This window comes from Gastrolobium bilobum, unplaced genomic scaffold (genome assembly GCF_033153095.1).
Source record: "Gastrolobium bilobum isolate Gb01-03AN ecotype WA unplaced genomic scaffold, APGP_CSIRO_Gbil_v1 utg12574, whole genome shotgun sequence".
Taxonomy (NCBI): Eukaryota; Viridiplantae; Streptophyta; class Magnoliopsida; order Fabales; family Fabaceae; genus Gastrolobium; species Gastrolobium bilobum.
Genome location: NW_026898098.1, coordinates 294929 through 309439, shown reverse-complemented (window position 1 = coordinate 309439; position 14511 = coordinate 294929). Strand labels below are relative to the sequence as shown.

The window sequence follows — 14511 nt, the reverse complement described above, 5'->3', positions numbered from 1 at the left end:
TATCATTATCTCCAAATGCTCCTTCAACTTCAGAGTTTGCAGAAGATGGATCTTCCTTTGTTTGTGTAATGTATATTGTAGCTCAAGCAAAACAACACTGCACCCACCTAACATCATGCTCGACACTTGGCATTTGTTTATGAGGGAGTGACAAAACTACTATATATTATAAAAGTATGATGATAATATTTTTATAAAAAATTGTGCATTATTTGGTGAATGGACTGACTTGCTCTGATATTTTATATAACTCCAAAATAATTACATTATTTTAAAAATATTTGATCACGACCCATCTTTTAAAAAAATAAAAATAAAAATTAATAAATACCAAATGTAAATCCAATGTAACCAACAATAAACAAGACAAGATCACAAATTATAAGATGACTCAATTTTATTAATTGAGTCTGCATATGATTTATTTCTACATTGCCAAGGCCGAAGGGAAATGAAAATCACTTGTCACAAAATTCATAAAGCATGAAATGATATGATAACCCCCAAAGAATGAAGTTGGGTATTGTTCCAAACACCCTTACCTCCTCAACCTTGTTACCTTCCCTAATTTTCAACCTTCCCATCACTCTTCCATTTTCTCAACTCCAAACGACATCTTCAGGTGCCCTCTCTCTCTCTCTCTCTCTCTCTCTCTCTCTCCTGTTTAGGTGTTTTGTGAATTATGTTATAGAATTATATGGATTACTAGTTTCCTTAAAAGTTTGTGTCTTCTGAGGATATGTCTAAGACCCTGCCCTGTTCTAATTTAGTTAACACTGATACCTCATGCTTCTTTTGTTCTTACCCTCTCTGGTTGATTGTTATTTACTTTTCTTTATTGCTTCTTATTATTCTGTGGAATCTATTTCTGCGTTATTATTACACTGAACAGTTTTGTATCTTCATGCGGGTGTTCTTTGTATGATGTGCAGGGAGAAAGAGCTTAATTTTTCGTGTGCAAAACATTGATCATCAAATTGAGCCAATACCTAGTCTTCTGATGGCATCAGAACTAGAATTTCCTGAACTGAACAGAAATCTTTACCCACATATAGAACCGTACAGTACAGGTTTTTTGAAGGTTTCAGATCTTCACACAATCTACTGGGAGCAATCAGGAAATCCGAGTGGGCATGTGAGTAGCGATTCTCTTCAATAACTGCTTAAGTATGATTTTTATATTTATTTTTATTTTTAAAAAAATTCCTAAGCTATGCCGTAGGCTTACATGTTTATATTTGTTGATGAAGATTGGAATGGGAAGCAATGGACTATTATAGTATTATTTACTGATTCTATGTCGATTGTTTATTTATACAATTGAATGAAGTAATGAACTGTAATAATGTTAAATTGTTCCATTGAGCCTCTTATAGAATTGAAGCTAGTCACTTCCTAGACCATGTTGTTAAATGGAAACTTTTAGTTCTTCTGTTGTGGCTCATAAATTTAATGGGTACCTCCGGATGTGGAGAAAGGACCTCAATTTTGTGTGGGGCATTGTGAAATATTCTACTTTCTCTAGTTCTTGTTAACAATTACTTTTATGGATTATTGGAAATTTATGGGCATTGGGCTATTTGTGAATTCCTTAATTCAAATAGTTTGTTAAAATACATCTAAACTCCAGTACCCTTCAAAACAGAATAGAAAGCCAAAATGAGGAAACCAGAAATAGGAAGCCATTCTGGTCTGTCGGTAGGTTTGCCTGGTGATAGTTACACTAGTTTGGCTTCTACTTGCAATCAACACTCTCATGATAGCTTCTGATTGGGGAGGAAAAAGAAAAAAGTAAAAAGAAAAGTAAAAAGGTTTCTTTGGCCAACAATAGTAAAAAGGTTTCTTAAGACTACAGTCTATGGTTGGATCTAGCTTTTTTTATTTTTATTTTTTTGCTTCTCTTTCTTTTTTACCTCTTTAAAAGCTAGATTCTATGCATTGACACTCTGGTTATTTTGCATTTCTTTATCTTTGTTCAGTGGAAATAATTAAAAAAAAAAAAAAAAAATTTGATTCATTATTTTCTAAGCATTTTTATGGCAGCCGGTTGTCTTCATACATGGAGGCCCTGGAGGGGGAACTTCCCCAAGTAATCGGAGATTTTTTGATCCCGACTTTTTCCGAATCATTCTATTTGATCAGGTTAGCTTCTAAACTGTGATGTGCAATGATGGTCTCCAGCTTTTGTGTACTGACAATTATTGTCTTTATCAGCGAGGTGCAGGGAAAAGCACCCCCCATGCTTGCTTAGAGCAAAACACCACATGGGACCTCATTGACGACATTGAAAAGCTACGAGAACAATTGGAGATTCCAGAATGGCAGGTTATCTTTCACCTTTGGTTGTTTACCATTATACATTTTGTGATTCTTATTAATGGGATATGATCTTCTGCTCCATATAATATGCAGGTATTTGGTGGGTCATGGGGAAGCACACTTGCCCTTGCATACAGCCAATCTCACCCAGACAAGGTATATAACAGTGTTTTTATTCTGATTAGTTTCTTTTTGACTATATCAAAATGATGTATTTTGCAGTACTACTGATGATTGTGTAATCCATAATTAAGGAGTTCTTTCCATGCTATGTTGTTCACTTTTTAAAATATCTTATCATTTTGTTACAAGGTTACTGGCATGATCCTCAGGGGAATTTTCCTTTTAAGGAAGAAAGAGATTGATTGGTTTTATGAGGGTGGAGCTGCTGCAATATTCCCTGATGGTATAAAACATTCTTTTTATACGTTTGCTGGTGAATTAAGTTTGAATATTTTTCATGCATAGTAAGATTTTTCTTTTAAAGATTTGAAGAGGTTTTCAACTTATTAGATATATGGAATTACACCGGAGCTTTACATTATGTCAGATTCTTTGCATGTGAGAACTAAAATTGTTTCCAAAGAGGAATGTGAGAAGAGAAGCATTGTTTATGTCAACTTCACTGTTTTTATTCTATATTTTTGTTAATTTGGTAATTTTCATTGTAGCCTTGCATAATCTCGTATTTGATTTGATTTTGATCTTTGGCTTTTCTACTCATTACAATCGTGATTTGTTTCCAAAGAGGAATGTGAGAAGAGAAGCATTGTTTATGACAACTTCAATGTTTTTATTCTATATTTTTGTTAATTTGGTATTTCTTATTGTAGCCTTGCATAATCTCGTATTTGATTTGATTGTGATCTTTGGCTTTTCTACTCGTTAAAATCCTGATTTAAGTGGTTGATAGTTTGTACCTTTTATTTCTTGTCAGCTTGGGAACCATTTAGAGATCTTATTCCAGAAAATGAAAGAGGATGCTTCATTGATGCCTATAAGAAGAGATTAAACTCTGATGATATCAAAACTCAGGTTTGTCCCCGTCTGGTTTCCTGTGCCTGGCTTCTACCTTTTCCTCCCATAATCATTATACAACTTTTTCTTAAATGTTATTTTGGGTTCAAAGCTATCCTTTCGACCTGAACTTTTCTTAGAACTGTACACAGAGTTGAAGATAATTGAACTAGTTTAGAAGTCTATCCTTAACAATACCAACAGGTCCTCCTATCTGAAATAAGGAATAACAAGCTTGTCTATGAGCTTGTTTTCTGACTGGATTATCTAGAGTAGTTTAGTTTACCCATGTCTTCATTTCAGTATGCAGCTGCCAGAGCATGGACCAAATGGGAAATGATGACTGCTCATCTTCTTCCAAATGAAGAGAACATCAAAAAAGGGGATGATGATAACTTCTCACTGGTAAGTTCATCAAGTGAGGAATAACACGCTGTGATAGACCATTTTTTAAAGGGAAAAATGTGTGTCATTTTAAAAGAATTAAAGTTATGTTATTTTAAGAGAGAGAAAGAGATAGATAAAGGAGAAGAGAGAGTTGACAAAAAAAAGTAAAGGTGTGGGTCCCACCTTCTTGTGATAGTGAAATGATATAAGTTGTGTCATTTAAAAGGATAAATATTTTTTCCTTTTTTAAATTCTCACAATATGTTGTGTGATTCTGTAGTAAGATTCTTATATGTTTTTATCAATTTCACTATATGTACTCATGAGAACGGTGTGTGTTGCTTGTATAAAATTTTTCAATTGAAACCAAATTCTCATAAAAGAATATTTAACAATATGGACATTTTTGTGTGTTTTAAATTTTTAGGTGCACAGACTTTACATATTTCTATTGCATGTGGTATTGTACACAAATTATTTTTTTGGTCGTGAATTCTTCTCTCTAGGTTGACAACTAAAACTTCATAGCAATGGTGACAAATGCAGGTTATTCTTCTCTGAAATAAGGAAAAGAAGTGGACAAACTGGGTGGTTTTGTACCCTAAGCACTTCTGCATCTTAATGCTTAATTGTTAAGAGCCCTTCCATTTTTTTTTTTTTTTTTTTATTTTATTTTGGTTGGGGGAGGGGGGTATTTTGAAGTTTGTTTTTTCTATCATGTTTTAGCTGACCCAACAAATTGTAGTCCCTAATAAAGTTCTTTTAAAAATAAATAAATAAATGCAAGTCTGCAATCTTTGCCCTTTGTAATTTATGATTTTGTATTGTTGTCTATGATTGAGATTCTTTAACTTGTACTGATCTGTAATGACAAATATTTTTCTACTAGGCATTTGCAAGGATTGAAAATCACTATTTCGTGAATAAGGGATTCTTCCCCTCAGATTCATTCCTGTTGGACAGAGTTGATAAAATAAGGCATATCAAAACCATAATCGTGCAGGTAAATAATTTTGTGCTGCCTCCTTTGAAATTCAGACTCTAAACGTGTCTTCATTCTTAACTTTGTAGGGAAGATACGACATGTGCTGTCCTATGATGTCAGCCTGGGATCTTCATAAAGCTTGGCCGGAGGCAGACTTTAGGGTAAGACTAGTGTTGCTTCTGGTCATTTTGTCTTGCGTAGGTTTATTCTGCATGCATGCTATGATATTTATCTATGAAGCTTCAGGATAGATCTTGAGGGGCGTTTGGTAGAGGAGAAATTTTTTTTTATCCGAAAATCTTAATTTTCAAAAATACGATTTTTATATTCAGTTTACGATAATATCTTAAAATTAAAAATTTAAAAAAATTCAGTTTCCCGAGAATCCCCAAAAATCCTGGGTTACACTTTTTTAAAAGTCACACACACTCTACAGACTTTTCTAAGAGAGCTCTAGAGTCTTTTCCGTACACTTTTTTCTTCTTATGAAAGAAACTTACAGAAGCAGTTAGGCACAAAAAAAGTTTCCTTGTAAATTTGATTCCACCGAATCTTGTGCAAAACATGGTCAAGTTACCGATTCATTATGTGAAAACAGGTGGTTCCAGATGCGGGACATTCAGCCAATGAACCAGGCATAGCTGCTGAACTTGTGGCTGCAAATGAGAAATTTAAAAACATAATCAATTACAAAGGGGACTGAAGTGAGTAGACAAGAAAAGAAGGGAAAAAAAGGCACAGTTGGAGACTAAACATATGCTGCGTTGTTTATCCATAGCCAGTTTGTTGTCTGCAAGGAAATTTATTGCAAGTGACCGTGTATTTCAAAATTAGCACACTGTCCCTAAACTTCCATAGTGTTGCCTTCATTATTGTCATAATATGCGCAAGAAAACCTAAGATATTGTAAAATTGATTGATCAGGTTTCTTGTTGGAAGCCAATATCGAATTCAACCATATTAAAAGAAAAAAAAAAAAAAGCCTCTCTTCGTTAAAATTCGCCTCGTTAACCAAACTTCATTCATGTTTGCAAATTTACAATATTGACAATATATCACCGAAAAGAATCAAATCATATTATATTAGGGTAATATTTTTTTATGTTACGCTAGAAAAATATTATTTCTTATACTCATATTTTTTAATTGGGTTTCACAATAATTTTTTGGAGATAATATTTTTCTCATGTAAAAACCTGTAGGTGGAGCAAGTACTATAATTGTCATTTTAATTATATATGTTATTGTTTTAATCAATAATAATAATTTTTTAATTAATTTTTAATCATTTAATAATAATCAGTATAGTTTTTAATAATTGAAATGATAGTTTTTAATAATTGAAATGACAAATATAACGTTATTGGTATAGTGGCATTCCAATTAGACCTCAAAGTTTGATTTGTCTAAAGTATAGTAGATTCAAATCTTGAGTCTCAAAGTATTGGTGGTGCTCAAAGCTAGACACCAAATTGGTATCCATAAAAAAATGACAAATATATAATTAAATTAGTAATTATATATAATTAGCATCCTTAGTCACGCAATTAATGATGTCGAAAGTGGAGGGATTTTCAGATAATGAGGCTGGAAAGCTGATATTGGGTTTTGCCCATAGGATCTGGTGGTGTGGTGTCGTGCATTGACAGCAGAACTTTGGAGAATACTAAAAGGAATATAGGTGGCTTGGTCTAAAGGTTGGCATCAAATCATCATCGGAGACAGGTTCTTTAAACGCTTATGCTGTTCTCACCAAGGTTGGTGATGAGGCCCAACAGTCACACCTGTTGGTTCGCATTCGGGCTTGGTTATCTAAGAACTGGAACGTACAAATCAAACATACATACAGCAGACTGACTAGCAAATTTACCTCTACACAATTCGTTTGACACAGATTGGTTCTTATTGATCTTCCGCCCTAAGGAGTCAATATTAGATTATTGGTGGATTATTCTCTAGTTCCCAATTCAAGATTGCTTCTTTTGGATCCAGATTAGTTTTCCTCTATTTTTCTCTTTTGTTTGGGTTTAACCCATTCTACCTACCAAAAAAATAAATAAGAAGAAAAGGATACTATCCAAACACGTTGGTGTCATAAGTGTTTTGGATCTCAGAGTGGCAACTCGGCGATTGGGCCTATGCATTGAACTCCAGCATAATTCACCAACACATCGATCCTATCGTACTTATCTATAACACTTTCATTTTTCCGCTTTCATTTTTTGTGTCTCTTAAATTTTCTCAGGAACCAAACATAAACTTCTAGGTCTCAGTCAAAATTTATTCAAATTACAGCCAAAAACAAAGCAAGATCATCACCAAAAATTAAAAAAATATTGCAATAATCAATATCTTCGTCAGATCTAAACCTCCGATTCAGAAATGTAGTGTACTGCTCATGTGGTGATATTGTGATGGTTTCTGTATTAACACATGCTATTGGTCATTTAAAAATGACAATGAGATGAAAAAAATTTACATTTGTCACCTTTTTTGCCGCTCATGTGGTAATGTTGTGATGGCTTTGAACAATGAAACCATTGGACTATTTAAGGAGATGGTTGAAGAAGCTTTGCAGGACACTTACTGCATTGCAGAGAAATTCAAGGTTTCAGTTATAAAAGAACTAGCCAACAAGAGGGACGATGAGGAGGTTCCTGAATCACTAGAGTCGGGTATTGACATTTGGGTGTTGGGAACACTTGAATTGTTTGATCATTACAAACACAACGGGTCTAGTAAGATGGAAGTGAATTGTGTTTGTGGAGCAGTTGTGTACGATGGTGAAAGGATGCTAGAATCACTCCCAAGAGTGCAGTTATCACAGGCAGAACAACAAAACATTGATGCTGTGTCAGAGCCATCGACACCTCTACACTCAGCATGCTGCCATCTGTGACAAAATTCACGCTCTAGCATCCTTTCATCATCAGACACAACTGCTCCACAAACACAATTCACTTCCATTTTACTAGACCCGTTGTGTTTGTAATGATCAAACAATTCAAGTGTTCCCAACACACAAATGTCAGTACCCGAATCTAGTGATTCAGGAACCTCCTCATTGTCCCTCTTGTTGGCTAGTTCTTTTATAACTGAAACCTTGAATTTCTCTGCAATGCAGTAAGTGTCCTGCAAAGCTTCTTCAACCATCTCCTTAAATAGTCCAATGGTTTCATTGTTCAAAGCCATCACAACATCACCACATGAGCGGCAAAAAAGGTGACAAATGTACATTTTTTTCATCTCATTGTCACTTTTTAATGACCATTCCTTCAAAAATATTTGTTGTTCACTATTGTCGTAATTGCCTTGTTCATCTGTGAATTTGGATAGTCCAGTAGCATGTGTTCATACAGAAAAATTAAATCAGCATCATCAGAAACCAAAGATGGCGATAATGACTCTACCTGGGGATTTGCAAGAGTCATTACCCCAGGATTCACTAGAGGGATCTTGTAACATCCCCGTCTCGAGCCGGTTCAATTAACATACATATGATAAAACAGAAAACAGCGGAAGACTTAACTTACGAAAATATGAGCTAACTTTTTCTTTTTCTAACTTAATTCCTTCTCGGCGTAAACGAAAATCGGGCAGAGTTTCCTCTATAAATCGGACAACTGGGGATTTTCCAATCCCACTCAGAAGCATTTCCTGATAAACAGTTTATACAACATATCAATTCGGAAATACCAGATATCCAAATATAATCGAATACCCATACATGGGCGCATGCATAACATGGCTCCGTGCCGCTAAATCTAACAGCATGCCATCAAAACATAAACCTATCTGAATACTACATCATCATATAACGTTCCTGAATACTCAAATGTACATGCATCAAACTGACAGACATGTACAAAACATATACAGGCCATATACAAAATAAAGGATCAATATCATGATCCATCAAATGCGAAAATACTAAAATACATCAAACACTCCAAAAAGGTAGCAGCCTACAGCCACTCAAAATCCGGTCTGTCAACTGCCTCAGCCACGTGTCGTGTCCCTGCCTAGTGAGGACTCACCGGAAATCTGGGCACCTGAAAATGTGTCCCCAAAGAGGGGTGAGATTACAAATCTCAATAAGCTCCAGGTTTATAGAGAATTCTCCATACCCCTGGCTCACTCCTGCATGAAAGTCAGATACAGAGTATACAAATACAACATATAACAGATATCATAACAGAACAGAGCATATATCCATATCATATCAGAGATGTGCGCCGTCATTCCCAAGGGAGGACCCCAAGCGGAAATCAACGCACGTGTTCCCGAGGGAGGACCCCAAAGCGGAACCAGACATATCAGAGGAGTACACCATCAGTCCCGAGGGAGGACCCCAAAGCGGACATCCGGGTACTATACAATCAATGGCCAGAGATTGTTACAGAAATCATATTACAGAAGTCATATCAGAGCAAAACATATCATGTTATCAAATAACTCTATATGAATGCATCTATACAAAGCATCTAAATCACAGTCATACAGTCCAACCATAGTTCACTAACCATGGTGGAGCACTCAAGCAGGAAAAGACTCCTTAAACATAGAGCTTACCTCTTGAAGCTTTACCAATACGCTTACTTGTGGACCAAGTTACTTTTATTGCTTCAAGAGATTTCCGATCCTTCTCAATCCCTAGGCACACCTAGAGAATAATTTACAATGCATCAATAAGATGATACTATGCCATGATTATTTCATAAGCATACATTTTATCGCTTATTTTCCTTTCTTTATACTTTTGCCAATGTTATGCCAATACACAAGTCTAGACCACCTTATACTCGTTAGCATTCTTTAATTTTAATCAAGTATTCACTTGAGAATTTTCAATATCATTCATGCCATTTTACTTCAAACGCCGCGGACATACCCTTAGGAAATCAAGGTATTTTTCAACCATTTTTCGAGTCATTTCACTTCTTAACTCATCAATTTTATACAATGAATTAGAACACATTTTATTTACAATAAAATGTAACAAAATATACTCCTATACCACCCTCTAGGTCGAACACTACAAGGACATAGACAAAGGTTCTTTTTCTTCACTTACACGTAACTTACACATACAAATACATGTTTTCATAAGGTTCCAACTTAATTTTTGGAGCATAAAGTCCCTCCAAAGCCCCACAAGGCCTAAACCTAAGGGCATATTTCATATAATTTTTCCCACTTTGGCATTCTCACTAATTTATCAAATTTCCACTTAATTCCTACACCTTAAACCTTCCTAATACTTAAGATAAAAATTTTGCACAACAACCTACTCTTCATCTATGATGGCCGAACATGTAGAGGAAATCATAGGATTTTTTTTTTCTAATTTTTTTACATACATACAAATGCTTATTTTCATTTTATACATCAAAATATCAATTATTCCTCATCAATACATATTTTAACACATCATGCTTTTCCACCCAAGGCATATACACAATTTTATAACTTAAATAATCAAAACAACATCATGGAAATAGAGGTTTGTTACCTCAAATCAACTACCCAAAGCCTAGAAGACCTACACCAAGAGAATCTCCATCAAAAACTTCATTTTGCCCTCTTGATGAATAGTACACGAATTTGGGGAAGGAAATATCTCCTCACACAACCAATGATAGCTCAAATAAATGGGTGGGATGGACTCATTGGGTGGTTTCCCATCGATTTCAAGTAGTGGGACTTGTGATTTGGTTAACTTTGGAGTGAGAATCAAAGAAATGAAGAACCAAACCCTACCCCCCCTTTTCACCAAGTGCAGCTCGGCTTCTTTGAGGAAGAGAGGAGAGAGAGCTGATTTTGAATAGTGCTCATTTGAGTCACTTAAGCTTTTAAGCACATGTGGCCCTTTTACCCGGTTGTTTTTCTATCGCGTATTTTTACTTAATTGACCCGGAACTTAACTTAAAGCTACAGATATATTTTTATTTTTCTAAAGTCATTTAAATTAATTTTTATTTCCTAAGTAACAATATTCATAATTCACAGTATGGTTTTTGCACCGTTTTTGACGAAATGCACTGTGCATCACTAATTGTACTTCCTTTACTTACGAAACTTAAAACTTATAAACTTATCATTTTCTTGGGCCTATATTGACTTGCTTGGCATATATTGGACTTTTTTATTCTTATTTCATCAATTATTTATTTCTGGACTCTACCGGTTGCTTAAACAGCAGTACAAAATACCCGGTAGAACACTATTCACGAGATTTTCACGGAAAGTGCCAGACTATATAATTTTTCGTTCTGAACTCATATTTGTCATCAGAATTTTCAAATTATGTTCCTAAAATTATTTTGCTCATTTTAAGCTCTACCGGTTAATTCACAAAACTGTAAATTCTCCGGCAGAACGCATTGTTCATAACATAGTCATGATTACAGTCAAAATACTCGAAATCGCTCACTGAATCTAATTATGGCATTTAAATCCTTAAATTAAATCTCTAACTAAGATTTACCAGTTAGGGTCATTATAGATCTTGCCACGATCATCATCATGTCTTTGACTTTCTCTGGCAGAAAACTTGTCAGTAAGCAACAATATGAGAAGATCACTTATCCATCTTTCTCCCAGTTTTTCTGTAGCAACTGATTATTTGAATTATTTTTTCTCTATACTTAGCCTTACTGAAGTCCCTTGCCATTTCATTTGCGAACAGCTTCAATGGCTTTTTTGTATGTTTGCAGTGTTGCACCAAAACTGCCACAGCAAAATCTATATTGCCACATACCAAACCAACAATCTCCAAATGCAACTGCTTAGAGTAAACGAAGGTTCATATAATTTTTCTTCAAATCATCTGTCACTGAAATTTTCCTGTCATATAAAAAAAAATCAAATAAACATTAACTCTTTAAAGAAATGAAACTGGTAACTAGATTATTTTGATGCCAACAGGTAGCTTATAGTTTTAAACTAATTAAGCTAATAAGTACGATATCATGGAGGATAAAATGCAATTCATTATGCCTCTGAAGTTAAAACTAGCAAGTTGAAAGCAAATGATCCTTGCTCTGAATATTAATTTAAAATTGCTTGCTCATAAGCGTTTATCTAGATAGCTTATCCTAAGTTTGAGCCAAAATCCTTAAATGAATCATGTTTATGTTTTCTCTAATAACTAAAGCAAAAGTCGAGTCACAAAAGATGTACCAAAATTCCTGCCTGCTTCTCCCAAAAAAATAAAATAATAATAATAAGCACTGAACTGATTGCAAATTTAGTTTCATGAAAATGGCATCTGGAGGCATGATTAAATCACATACCTTTAAATCCATATCTAACTGCTGAAGCAGTTTCATCAGCCACAGGCCACAGCAGTTCAAACTTTGTGCTCCAAATCGCATGCTGCCCTTTCATTGTTGCAAGCTCCAAGAAGATCAACTTGCACCTGGTATGCTCGGCTTTTAGGAAGTATATTAGAGTTTTGCTCCCGAACTTTTGTACACATAGCTAGGAAACCCTTACATATTTCAACTCCATAACCCTCCTTTTGAAGAATTTCTTAGCGTAATCGGGACAAATTGCACCCCAGCATTCCATAGCTAATGCAAGCTTTTGCGATTCCTGTTGCAAGATCAACTTGATGATTACTAGAACCTATCACATTGTTGAGAAATCAATTGATCTATGCAACTCCTCCAGACTGATGCATCGAGAAGATTTCCACAAAGAAAGAATGTCTTCAGTTTTTTGTTTAGCCAAGCCCATCAACCACATTGCAACCCTAAGCATTTGACCATAAGGAAGTATGGGGAATATTTTTGAATTCCATAAACACTTTTCATCAGTGCCTGATGACCCCCATAAGTCACCTTCTTGAATACCTAAATCATATAAAACTTTCTTCCAGGTTTCACTTTCCCACAAAATGTACCATCTCTAGAAAGTGAACTTTTGGGGTTATCATGAAGGCCACAATATACTAGGACTCGCTCACTACTTCCAAGCAAGGGAACCTCCCACAGACAATGGCGATCTGGAAGCATGAACTTGATTGAATCTTCATTGCTTATATAGTCATCTAGAGAGATGTTGACTCCAACCACTATACATAAGGAGCCAATATGTATTCCACCAGATATAGATGAATCATATATGAGAGAATCGTCGCCAATTGATACGCCAGGTGAAATATAACTAGAAAGAATAATAGCAGGTGCTGTAATGTCAGACGCAGTGGTTTCTGGAATAGAACACAGGTGTCTTCTACCAACTAGTTCTGAACCAACGCCACTGAGGTGATCTAAAACTTCATTTGAGGTCCCAAAATGCAAGAGCAACAAATCATCTGTAATGGAATAATATATGAAAATAAATTTTTATATAGATATAAGAGGAATGATGCAGATGCAGATGCAGATGCAGATACTAATTAGGTTTTACCAAGGCAGCAACCAGATCTTCATATAAACTCATCTGCACAACACACAGCATTTATTCTTAGATAAAATACTTTAATTGTTCCACAAATGAATACGAGCATTGAATGCTTCAGTAGAAAAAAAATGTGTAGACTTGTTGTATTAATAACATTTACAAATCCATGATTTGTTTGGTGGAATGAAACTGTGTGTGACGAAAGGAAAGCAGCGCATGGAAGAGCATCTTCCCATGTCTTTTACTGTATCATGCAACAGAAAATAAAATAAATGTGAGGATACCACATCACACCCCTTCCCCCCCCCCCAAAAAAAAAAATACTTTATCCATAAGTGGACAGTTTAGAAAGAAGCCACCGCAGCAAATATGCGGTCCCAAATAAGTATCAGAATATACATATCTACTTTTTAGATTAGCTGCCATTCTTCACCTCAATAAATAGTTACATATCAAAACCAATAAATGATTCAATTATCAATGTACATAATTCTAAAACCCAAGTAACTCCATAATATTTTTTTTCAAAATAAAATAAATTTAGTATCTATCAATTTATTTTCTTTCCCTGTATACAAAAGTATAACAGAATTTATTTATCCATTACTTTCCTTTCTTTTCAATCCATAGAACCAAATAATATGTTAATAATAATCAGTGTAGTATACCTCCTTTCAGCTGTTCAGGAGCTCTGAAATCATTTGCTGACTGGAACATGGAAGTGTAACAAGCTCCAACCACGCCTTACGTCTAACTGCTATTATTCCAGTATCAAGAAGTGCTCTAACATCAACTAGAACTGCTTTACTTTTAACTAAGGTTTCTGTAGAAGATTATCTACTAAACTGACTGCATAATTATGACTTGAATGTTCAGTTTTAGCTGCAACAATTACTCCATGGTTTGAAGCAATATCAAGGGTGATTGGAACAGTGATGATGCACGAAGTGTCCTCAGGAAGAGTCATGACCGATGCATCAAAACATGGGAGAACATCACCAGTCATGGTTACATTCCTCCTGCGAAGGGAAGAGGCAGAGGAATACTTTTCCCAGAGGGTTTGCCCATGGCACCCTTTTTGAATCACCTCCAGCATGCAGCAATAGAATAATGCTTTTTAGCAATCAAGTTATTTATTGGCAGAAGAGAATCATCACTGTCATTTGTGGTAGTTGTTGACTCCTGTAAAACAGTGAAGGGCATCATTTACAATAAAACAACAGGATCATGAGGAAAATGTGACATCACTAATAACAAGTTAATAACCTTAAAATCCAAGCATACACAAAATGTGACAGGATTATTGTACAATGTGCTTTCGGTGGTACTAAAAACAAGTTAAAAACCATAAAATCCAAGAACAGAAAAAATGAACTTATTTCATTTAAAATGAC

General features: G+C 35.0%; 1 protein-coding gene and 1 pseudogene across 1 annotated transcript; one reads left to right on the top strand and one right to left on the bottom strand.

The window, feature by feature from the left end:
* The first annotated feature begins 447 nt into the window (after positions 1–447).
* Positions 448–5658, top strand: LOC133312824 (proline iminopeptidase-like). Its single transcript, XM_061514096.1, has 11 exons — positions 448–622; positions 933–1135; positions 2044–2142; positions 2215–2325; positions 2413–2475; positions 2632–2725; positions 3257–3354; positions 3640–3741; positions 4613–4726; positions 4795–4869; positions 5307–5658. Exons 1-11 carry the CDS (start codon positions 511–513, stop codon positions 5409–5411), a joined length of 1176 nt encoding a protein of 391 aa, XP_061370080.1. The 5' UTR covers positions 448–510; the 3' UTR covers positions 5412–5658.
* A 6337-nt stretch (positions 5659–11995) lies between these two features.
* Positions 11996–14293, bottom strand: LOC133312858 (bifunctional fucokinase/fucose pyrophosphorylase-like; annotated as a pseudogene).
* Positions 14294–14511: the final 218 nt, after the last annotated feature.

Excerpts from the sequence above, each read along its gene's own strand:
- LOC133312824 (XM_061514096.1), top strand. The coding sequence starts at position 511 with ATGAAGTTGGGTATTGTTCCAAACACCCTTACCTCCTCAACCTTGTTA. Across the intron at positions 3,355-3,639 it reads CTGATGATATCAAAACTCAG|TATGCAGCTGCCAGAGCATG; the intron begins GTTTGTCCCCGT and ends TCTTCATTTCAG. Across the intron at positions 4,870-5,306 it reads GGCCGGAGGCAGACTTTAGG|GTGGTTCCAGATGCGGGACA; the intron begins GTAAGACTAGTG and ends ATGTGAAAACAG.